The 11518-nt window shown below is 39.7% G+C and overlaps 1 protein-coding gene and 1 non-coding gene across 2 annotated transcripts in view; both read right to left on the reverse strand.

The window, feature by feature from the left end:
• LOC102043511 (zinc finger RNA-binding protein-like) overlaps positions 1-5710 on the reverse strand; it is a gene marked incomplete at its 5' end in the record, with an annotated part of 40825 nt that extends 35115 nt beyond the window's left edge. Inside the window, 3 exon segments of the mRNA XM_031065517.1 lie at positions 1-4; positions 7-100; positions 5423-5710. The exon segment at positions 1-4 is cut by the window's left edge and continues 44 nt beyond it. Coding sequence (XP_030921377.1) covers positions 1-4; positions 7-100; positions 5423-5710 — 386 coding nt within the window.
• A 2511-nt stretch (positions 5711-8221) lies between these two features.
• On the reverse strand, positions 8222-8358 carry LOC115949157. Its single transcript, XR_004082769.1, has one exon. It is a non-coding gene; the product is annotated as a small nucleolar RNA SNORA66 (small nucleolar RNA).
• Between the last annotated feature and the right edge of the window lie 3160 nt (positions 8359-11518).

The following is an 11518-nucleotide window of genomic DNA, read 5'->3' on the forward strand; positions in this document are numbered from 1 at the left end:
CCCCAGCCACAGCTGCAGCAGTTGCTGTTGGTTGTTGATAATATTGTTTGCTGTCATAAGCTACAGCTGGGGCAGTAGATCGAACATAAGAATAGGAATCCTAAAAATTCAAAAAAGAAAACCCACCAAATTTCTCCTTAACTATATATCTGGAATAATAAAAATCATTAGCAAAGATTTTTCTTCTATTCTAGTTAAGTAGATTTAAAAAATATTTACAGATACATTATATACCAATATATGTATTAAAGAAATTAAATTTATGTTTACAGATACTTCAGGCCTGAAGACAAGCCTGAATGGTCTTTTTCAGACATAATATAGGAGTTAATCTCATGCTATTAAACTACTTTTCCCCTTCCAAATTATTTTTGTTACCAAAAAGCAGCTTAGTGCACACTAGTTTTTCATAATGACTATATCAGACTGCATTCCTGTAAAATACGAAGGAAAAAACCCACCACAGATCTCCACAAACCACAATATATTCACAAGTTTAAAAACATGGAACCATGGCTTGGCCCTCCCTGCAACAGGAAAAGCCTCCAGAAAAAAAATATCAAGGGGGTCCTATATTTTTCCCTTTGGGCAGGTAGAAGGCAGTAGCTCAAAGAAAAGGGGTGAATGGAGGCAAGTCCTTGCTCGGGGCAGCAGGTGAATCTCCTCCTTGCCCACCTCACCCTCCCAGGTGCCTCTGTACAATAGGTACGAAGATGTAGAAGGCCAGTCAAAGGATGATGAGGATAGAGGTCCATCTATGCCAGAGGTGTTGCCAGAATCAGAAAGGCCTACCCTCTGTATAACAACCACATCCACAAGGAAAAGACAGGTTGCAGCTGTAGGCAGTTGCCTTCTAAGGTGAACAGAGGGTACAATATGCTGGATGGATCCTCCTCTTAAGGAAGTGTGCTGCCTCCCTGGGGCCTGTGTTAAAGACATGACTGGGAAAGTTCTCTAGCCTGGTACAGCCCTCAGAATACTACCCATTATTGGTCTTCCACATGGGTGGTGATGAAATCACAATACGTAATTCAAGGGCGATCAAAACATACTTCAGGGCCTTGGGATAGCTGGTAAGGGAATATGGAGCACAGGTTATTTTCTCCTCTATCCTCCCAGTTGTGGGCAGAGACATTGGAAGAAACAGATGAGCCCAGTCTAATACATGGCTCTATGGCTGGTGTCACTGCCACAATTTCACGTGTTTGTATAATGGAATGGCCTACATGACACAAAGCATGCTGGAATCAGATGGGATTCCCCTTTTTCAAAAGAGAAAGAGGGTCTTTGCTCAGGACCTAGTAGCACTCATTGATATAGAGCTTTAAAACAGACATGACAGGGGAGAGAGATAATATCAGGCTTGTCCTTGACAAGCGGTGGGACAACACATCAAGATTAGAGGGATGGAGTGGTAGCAAGGGCCTTCAGCCGGTGACTCTGAGATGTGCTAGCCACACTGAAGCACACCTGAAGACTTACAGAGATGAGCCAAGGGCTCCTGAGGTAATAGAAGTCACTAGGGAAACACCTCAGAGGAGAGGTGTTCCTATAAAAAAGGTGATGTGATGACAGCCCAGCTGAGATGCCTTTACACCAATGCACGCAGCATGGGCAACAAACAGGAGTTGGAAGTCTCCATGCTGCTACAAAGCTACAACCTTGTTGCCATTACTGAAACTTGGTGGGACAAATCCCATGACTCGAGTGTGGTTATTGATGGCTACAGACTGTTCAGAAAGGACAGAGATAAAAAGAGGGGTGGAGGGGTTGCCCCCTTTGTCAAGAAATGGATAGATTATGAAAAGCTGTCTCTGAAGAACAGCCATGAGAAGGTTGGTGTTTACTACAGGCCGCTCAATCAGGAGAAGCCTATTGACAAAGCCTTCTTGCTCCAGCTACAGGAGACATCGCAATCACAGGTTCTTGTCCTGCTGGGGGGCTTCAACCACTCCGACATCTGCTGGGAAAGTAGCACAGTGAGCTGTAGGCAATCCAGGAGACTCCTGAAATGCATGGAGGATAACTTCTTAAGCCAGCTAATAGACAGCACTACCAGAGGGGATGCAATACTGGACCTGATGGTCACCAATGTAAGTGAGCTAATGAAAGTCATCAAGATTGGAGGCAGCCTGGGCTGCAGTGATCATGCACTCATAGAGTTTGCAGTCCTGAGGAATATGGGTCAGGCTGAGTCAAGACCCAGAATTTTGGGAAAATAAGCTTCCAGCTGTTCAAGGAGTTAGTCAATAGGATCCCCCTGAGAAACTGCCCTCAGGGCCAAGGAGCAGAACAGAGCTGGCAGATCTTTGAGCAAAGAGAGCTTGCAATCCCCCAGCACAAGTCAGGCAAAGAAGGCAAGAGACCAGCATGGCTGAGTCAAACTAAAGGGCAAGAGGGAAATGACAGGCAGTGGAATCAAGAACAGGTGTCCTGGAAAGCATATAGAGACACCGGGTGTGTCAGGATGATGTGTGGAAGACCAAGGTGCAGCAGGAGCTGAACATGACAAAGGAGGCAAAGAATAACAGGAAGGACTTGTACAGGTATGTCAGCCAGAAAAGGAAGGTCAAAGATGATGTACCACTCCTGATAAGCAAGACTGGCAAACTCTCAATAATAATGAGGAAAAGGCTGAGGTACTCAACAGTTTTTTTGACTCAGTCTTCAATGGCAACCTTTCTTCCCACACTTCTCAAGTGGATAGACTGCAAGACAGACTGGGAGAGCAAAGTCCCTCCCACTGTAAGAGAAGATCAGGTTCATGACCACCAAGCCATTCTCCATCATATTTGAAAAGTCATGGCTGTCATGTGAAGTCCCAGGAGACTGGAAAAAGGGAAACCTTGCACCCATCTTAAAAAAGGGTAGAAATGAAGACCCTGGGAACTACGGCCCTGTCAGCATCACATCTGTGCCTGAGAAGATCCTGGAACAGATCCTCTTAGAAGCTCTGCTAAGGCACATGGAGGACAGGGAGGTGATTCAGGACAATCAGCATGGCTTCACCAAGGGCAAGTCTGACCAACCTAGTGGCCATCTACGATGGAGTGACTCCATCAGTGGACAAGGGAAGAGCTACAGATGTCCTTTATTTATACTGCTGTAAAGCCTTTGACATGGTCCCCCACAACATCCTTCTCTCTCAGTTGGAGAGAGGATTTGATGGGTGGGCTGTTCAGTGGATAAGGAATTGCTTGGATGGTTGCATCCAGAGTGTATCTGTCAACAGCTCAGTGTCCCAATGGACATTGGTGACAAGTGGTGTCACTCAGGGGTTCGTATTGGGACCAAGTGCTATTCAATATCTTCATCAATGACATAGATGAAAGGATCGAGTGCACCCTCGGCAAGTTTGCAGATGGCACCAAGCTGAGAAGTACAGTTGACATTCCTGAAAGATGGGATGCCATCCAGAGCAACCTGGACAAGCCCAAGATGTGGCCCATGGGAAACTCATGAGGTTCAACAAGACTAAGTGCAAGGTGCTGCACCTGGGTCTGGGCAATCTCTTGTATCAATACAGGGTAGGGAATGAAGAAATTGAGAGCAGCTCTGCCAAGGACTTGGGGGTGCTGGTGAATGAAATCATAGAATCATTACGGTTAGAAAAGACCTCTAAGATCACCAGGTCCAACAGTCAACCGAGCACTACCACCATGTTCACTACTAAACCATATCCACACATTTTTTGAACATTTCCAGGAATGGTGACTCCACCACTTCCCAGGGCAGCCTGTTCCAATGCTTTAGAACCATTCCCATAAAGAAATTTTTCCTAATATCCAAACTAAACCTCCCCTGGTGCAACTTGAGGCCATTTCCTTTTGTATTGTCACTTGTTACTTGTGAAATGAGACTGAGACACACCTCACTACAACCTCTTTTCAGAGCAGTAAGATCTCCCCTCAGACTCTTCTTCTCCAGGCTACACAACCCTAGCTCCCTCAGCCACTCCTCAGAAGACTTATGCTCCAGACCCTTCATCATTTTCACTGCCCTTCTTTGGACACACTCTAGTGCCTCAATGTCTTTCTTGTAGTATTTTTCTTTAATTTAGGGGACTATTATCTATCTGAATGCATCTAATAACTGACTAGTTTAACAACCTTGTAATTATGTGTAAACATGCTACTGGAAAGACTCCTACATTTTGGTTCATTACCATATGTAACAAAGTTCAACGCCCTACAAAGGAATTAATAACATACAGCAACAGTATAGTAGCTTTAAACAAATAAAAATGCAAATTAGAGTCTAGATAATGTAATAAAAAAAAGCTGCTAAAAATACAAATAAAGTTCACATTTCTAATAGGAAACTACCTGGCCATGTAAACCTGCTCATCTTTCTGCATCTAAGCTGTCTGAAACCAATGGGCTAGGGTTACTGATGTGTATATACCCTTACATTGTGTCAATCTAGACAGACAGAAAAGATTGCAACTTCTCACTCTTTGGAGTAAACACTTAAATAAGTCTCAAGATAACCACTACGTACTGAAATCTTCTGACTGCAAAACTGATGCAGCACTGATTTGTACTTCTAAGTTTCTTTATTTCTGAAGAGTAATACCAGTCACTGACAGGATGTTGTTTCATAAGACATTTAAGCCAGTATAAGAATGGGAAGTTGTCTAAGGTACCATCACATCTCTCCTCACCCTACATGATCCCACATCCATCTCTTGCATTGGCACCACAACTATGCAGAACCAAGGAAATTCTGCAGAAGTCTGTCAATCTCATGGAAAGATGCTGTTCCTTTTTAAGTTGGTTAACCTTCTGTGGAATCCTTATCCTGAACTGACCCACCCAAATGCTGACAACTGCTAGATTCAATGCAAAGAAGTGTCAGTAAAGGTCAGAGTGAGATGAAAACACAACAGTTTCCTTTTGTAAAAGCCTGTAGCCATGCAAAGGTAGGCAGACATCTCACAAAGGGTACCCAAAATCTACTCAAAAGACAGTTCCTCTCCTAGAGTAATCTTCTATCCTCTTACATTTGGTGCTAGAGCTCCTGTGGCAACCAGGAATCTGACAAGGGAACTACTATCTCCCACTGAAAAATTTTATTGGAACAGTTTTTTCATCTAAATCAGTTCCATGACCCATTTAACTGCATGCCACTTGGAGAGTTAGGCTAGCCAAGACAAGTATTTCAGCAGTAGTTCACAAAATAATCTGGAGATAAATGTCAATGCATTGTTTATTGTGTGAATGTCTAAATCTTATCAGTATTACTGCTGATAATCCTCTATACGCACCATACAGAACAGCAGTCACTTCACATTCTATCACAGTTTTAGCTGTGAGCCATGGAAGAAAAAATATAAATATCACCACATTCTCTTATCCAAACAGGCCTCCTCCTTTTAACATATAATTTTAAAATTACACAATTATTTTTTTAAAAAACACACCTGGTAATTCTGCGTAGTGACAGGAGGTGGTGGTGGTGGAGCTTCTTGTTGCCTCTGTGTATAACCATAATCTGTAGCTGTGTGCGCTGTAGGATAGCCTCCATAAGCAGCAGCTGTTGCAGCAGCTGCAACAGCTACTGGAGCAGGCCTGGCTACTGCAACTGTAGCTGCTGCTGGAGCACAGGCTGCAGTGACAGTGTGGGCAGCAACTGGTGCTTGGTGGACAGTGTAGCTGGCAACTGTAGTTGGATGGGAATAAGCTACGCCTGAAGCTGGCTGCTGGCTACATTGGAAAAAGACAGTAAGTAAGTAATTAGATTAATCCAACATACTCATCTAATGCCTAAACATTTCAAACTCCCAGATTTGATTCATACTTGTCTGTTCTACAAACAGACCTGGAACAGCTATCATACACTGTAATTACTTTTATTACCTCTTATCCACCCCATTAAAAAGGCTGTATCATTTTGAAGTTTATGTGAATGGAAATATATCATGCAGGCAATGACTTTCTTCTTAGCAAGGAGTGGTGGTAGCTGTGTTCCACTGCTTGAAAAGATCCCAAGCCTTTCATTCAAAATAATACAGAAGTCTTACACAGTTATCTTTTCATGACCAATAAGTTTTTGTTTTAGTGGTTCTTCAACAAAACTGATATACCTGTCAAATTAAGAAAAATACTGCTTTTCTGTGGGAGCTCATTACTGATATGCACTTGCATGATGTTTTTCAGTAAATCATATTAATGAGATTTTAAAGACTTCTGTGAAAAATAGCTCAGAACTCTTAAATTTAAGGAAGAGAAAGTTTAAATATTTCTGATGTGGGAGTTTTCCCACAAAAGCTGAAAATTATAAAAGCTGGCCCCACTCACTCAAACAGAAGTCCACTGCCTCTCAACATGAAGCATCAAAAGAACAGGCAGTCAAATCAAGCAAGACAACTGCTACCAGAGGTCTGGCAATCTTCCAGGCACATGCTGAGACTAATTTGCTTCTCTTTAATGTGCAGGTAAAACATTACTATGTAGCTATTTAATAAAAATAAATAAATATTAATAGTGGAAATAAAAAAAATATGGATTCTAAGATTTAATTATTTGAACTAAAACTAATATTGTTGTCCTATAATGATTTATAACTTTGCATTATTATTAAAATCCTATAATATCTATTTTTAAACAAATAAAGTGAACTGGGCAAAATATCACTATCTGGAACAATTATATTAAATAGGGGATTGAGTGATTATTATGAAATTTTTAGTATACTTCCTGTACTTATTTTCAATATTTTAGAGTCTCTATAGAGTTTCACATCTCCATAGCACTATTAAAAGATTATTCAAAAACAATTCCATGCCTATCAAGTATGTAGTATCCTCTAATTTTGAGAAAAAAATAGATAAATGAAATCTTGTTGGAAGCAAACACTCAAAGTGGAATTTCAGCATGATTATACTCAAAACCAAAAGGAATGAGTTACAGTATTTCTTTCCTAAAGACTGCAATATTCTCTCTGACATAGCTATCAGAAACAAAGCACCTTTTAACTATAGTTGCTATTATTTTTGCAAAAGACATTTCCATAACTCCCTTTCATTTAATAACTTTTATTTTAAAAAAAAACTGATTTTGTAATTTTAATTACAGCAGAACCCATTAACTTCAATATATTTTTAAAAATTTCTTACAGCAGAAACACACAGAGAAAATATTATTATTGTACTTACACACCTGGACTCCACCTTCTTCCCACCTTAGGCCCCTGTTTACTTTAAAAGCCACTTGCATTTCATCCAAATTTAATTCAGTTGTGAGTTGTACTCACAATTAAGTTTCATTTCATTTTCAACTTCTTAGCATAACAGTAGAAGGAAAAGACCTGACTCACTCTGGTGTAGCTCCCACCACTGCTTGATGTATATAAACAGTTTATCTATTTTGTCAGTTTAAAGTGAGAAATCAGACTCCATCGGAAAATTCAGGAAGACTATTTTATGATGGTAAAAGTGAATGACAATTTATAAAATTAGGCTGTATTATCTACATAACTAACAGTACAGAAGTGTAAAATAGTCATACGTTCTGAGGTAATTCACATTATCATACGTGCCTACTAAAAGTACATTACATTGGGAAAACAGGCAGCAGACTATCTCACACTGCACTTGAACAAATTACCAGTCTAATACTGCCAACAAGGAAATGTCTTCCTCCCCACTCTTATTCCTCCTTCCTCCCATATACCAAACCTGGCTATGCCATCCTATTTCATCCCTAGTGCTAATTCTGCTACTTGTCAAGCTATTAATTGCACTGATTTAACTCATTGATCTTAGCAGAAAACAAGATTTTTTTTTAATTATTTTTTTCCTGAGTTCATTTTCTATCGTGGTGGAAATGTTAGAAACATTGTAGCTCATAAAACAGTCTGCTTAGTGCTAGAACCCACATAAGTTATACATATGGAAGCAGAGGAAAATAAATAATGGGAGAGAGAGAAAGAACAGGGACCTGCTCAGGAAGCATTAATCTGTCACAAGTTTCATGAAACCGTGCTTAAGTTACTATTACAAAATACAATACAGTGTTAACAACACACTATGAGGTAACAGTATCAGTCTATCAACTAAAATGCTTTTGTTCTCAGAAATATGTATATATATATATTTGATTCAAGTTGCCTGACAGTTTTCAGTGTTTAATATTGTGAAGAGATTGTTATCATTATGAGGACTATTAACAAGATTCTGCTAACAGTTTAATTTCTTCTGTGCTGTTTTTGTACCAAACTTCCTTATCATGGTATAGAATTAGCAGCTCAAATAATTTGATTTCTAAGGCTAATATAATTCTATGACCATGTTTATTTTATCAAATCTGTTCCCCTTGCTTCTGCAACACCATGCAGAGCTAGTGACTGAGTTTGCAAGACCACAAGAAAAATATTCTAGAATTGACTGCTACTTCATTTTTAAAAGTTGTTATGCTATGTTACAGAAATTCATATCAACATCTTTTCTAAATTTATGTTTCTTTTTCTCCCCATGGTCTTACTGAGAACCTTTTAACATAAAGATGACCAGATACTTTCAGTTAATTAATTTATAATCAAAATATTTTTGTGTCACTGTCATTTAACTTAAAAGAGTTTTTAATCCTTGTTTGGTGATTAGTGACTCATCATATTTGCCAAGATGAACTTACCTCTCTCCAGACTATTTTGCAAGCTCCCTCTTCCACCAATCTTTCTTGCAATTTTTCGTTGCCCATATCCTAGTATTATCTATTTTTTCATTACTACAGATGGCAAGAACTGTATGGATCATTTGAGATGAAGTTTCAGCTGTGCCACTCACTCTGCTCCAGACTTTTTTTCCAAAGAATCTAGCTTCCTCAGAGCAGCTTCTTGTAAAGTTACCTGTGTGTTGACAATATTTCCCTTGCATCAAATATCACAATGCACCATAAATAAGACTCAAGATCAATCCCTAGAGTACTCCACTGCAACTATTCCTCTGATAATCACTCTTCTAATTCTACTAACCACCTCTACCAGCTCCTTCTCTACAATTCTTTTACTAATTTCTAGCTAAATAATATTTTTCCATATTGCACCACATCAAGTATTTCAACTTAGTCCTAATAAATAACACTCAAAAAACTTAGGCATTTAATCAAGTTATTAGAGCAACAGTGAAATACGGTATGTCAGCTGAGCTATGGTAACAAACTACATGTGTGCTCTTTACTACAACAAAGAAAGTAATTCAGTTTAGCTTAATCCCCTAACACAGTGGGGGAAAAGTTGAACCAAATTAGAAGCAGACAGAGAAGCTAACTGATTTACCTGGTACCTTAGTGAGTTTTCTTTGTAGATCAATTCTTCTCTTCCCCCAAATAAATTCTAATATCCTTAATAGCATCTTTGAGTTCAAAGAATTTGAGTGCTCTTTATATGAAAAGATATGTAGTCCAACAGGCTTTACTAACTAGACAGAACTTAAAACTGACAGAGTAATTTAGGCTGAAGCAAAGATTATGAGGTTGTCTGTTCTAACTCTGTGCCCAAAGCACAGCTAATAACAAAGTTACATTAGTTTTCCCAGGGCTTTGTGTCCAGTCAGGTTCCAATCATCTCCAAGAATGGAGTATCCAAGACAGCTCTAGACAAACTGTTCCAATATCTGAGCACCCTCACTGTCAAAATTTTTTTCCTTAGTTTATGAAAGATTGTTTCAAAAGCAAATGACTTCTAAACCAACGTTTACTTAAAGCAAACACAGTTTGTGAACATCCAATTCAAGGTAACTTCATATTACAATTCTTACAGTATTTTAACTTACTATCAAAATAAACATCACTCTTTGACTTAAGAAGTTACAGGCAAAGGACTCACGAGCTTCAAATCTTACTCTGCTACATTGCATTAATAATACCTTCTGCCAAATAATTCAAAATGAATGTATTTTATTCATACCACATCTATTTCTTTAGCTGATCATAAAAGTAACAGTACTTTCCCACCAAGTATGGATATTCTCAGTTCAGTCGAAGAAAGAACAGAGATAATTTCTCCCAGGCTGAGCCTGGGAATCTTAGAGGAAAAAATTAAAACAATTATTATCTCTCTTTCTGTAACCATTGTTTATAGTTATGGTTCTCCACAGTGTGCTATCCATAGTATGCCAATAGTGTGAGATGTTTTCACTTTGAGACCAATCAGATCTCAGCTTAGCGAGTGAGACTATAAAGCTCGCAACTTCTTGCTAATAAAGGAATTATTCTATTTTGCCTTCTGATGCACCTGAAGACTGGAGTCTTTCTTTCCGTCCCTGACTCAACAGCGTCACACCAAGCTCACTTTAATTTCAATTTTCTAGGAACAACACACATTCTGCAACACTCATCTTCCATCTTGGATTTCTATATCACAGTGTTTTCACTATCGCAATCACAGCCAGTGTACAGGCTACATGTTGCACTCAATTGTTCTTCTCCATGTTCTGCAGATGTATGTTTTAGTCAATGACAGGTTGTCTTAGGTTGAAAGATTTAGCTGGGGTGTTGTCCTGGTTCAGGACAAATTTTGGAGAGAACCCCCAAAGGGGCTCCTCTAGGAAAGCAGATTCAATTGGCCCCTCCCCCAACCGGTCCGGGAGAAAATACCTCCTTGGAGAAAAGTGGAAAAAAATTGTTTATTAAACAATAAAACCTAAACAATATTAAACAATAAAACCCCTTGCTGGTCCAAAAGAGATGACAAACTCAGAAAGTCCCCTCCTCGGGTTGCAGTTCAGCTCACTCAGTCTCTTATCAGTCCCTCCAGTGCTGTAAATGCCGCAGCCCAGGCCCAGCCCGGTGGGCCACAGGTGCGAGCTGCCAGTGCTCTTCTGGGGGTTCAGTCCAGAGGCATGCTTCTTCTCTCCCCCTTTCACTCTCTGGAACAAGTCTTAAAGGTGCAAAACTTATTATTCAGCATAAACAGAACAGACGATTGGGGATAAAAGCATCATATAGTCAATCCAGAACATTCCACCCCTTATCCCCATATCCTCAGCTTACTACTAAAACTAATATATATTCGAACTCTACAAACACATACATTATACATCCAATATACAGCTATACACAGACAATGGCAGTAACATTCAGCAAACAGTGATATTTACACAGAGTTCTCACCCAACAATCAGATCTCCCTGAGGTACACATCGTGTTCTTCCATCTTTTTGCATTAATCACTATGTGCAACCTGCTCCCCGAGCAAAAACAACCCCACAAATGGGTTTGTCTGTACTCGAGGCAGAATTGATCCAAACTGTCTTTCCTAACAAACCTCTGACATGCACCACTGGGACTTTGTCTCCATCTAAACTATGCAAAGGCTCAGATTGGGCAGAGCCCACTCGGTTAATAGAGCCTCGGGTGTTAACTAACCAGGTGGCCTTTGCTAAATGCTGCTCCCAGTTTTTGAAAGATCCCCCACCTAATGCTTTCAAGGTGGTTTTTAACAGTCCATTGTACCTCTCCACTTTGCCAGCAGTTGGTGCATGGTAGGGGATATGGTACACCCACTCAATGCCATGTTC

This window comes from Geospiza fortis, unplaced genomic scaffold (genome assembly GCF_000277835.1).
Source record: "Geospiza fortis unplaced genomic scaffold, GeoFor_1.0 scaffold377, whole genome shotgun sequence".
Taxonomy (NCBI): domain Eukaryota; kingdom Metazoa; phylum Chordata; class Aves; order Passeriformes; family Thraupidae; genus Geospiza; species Geospiza fortis.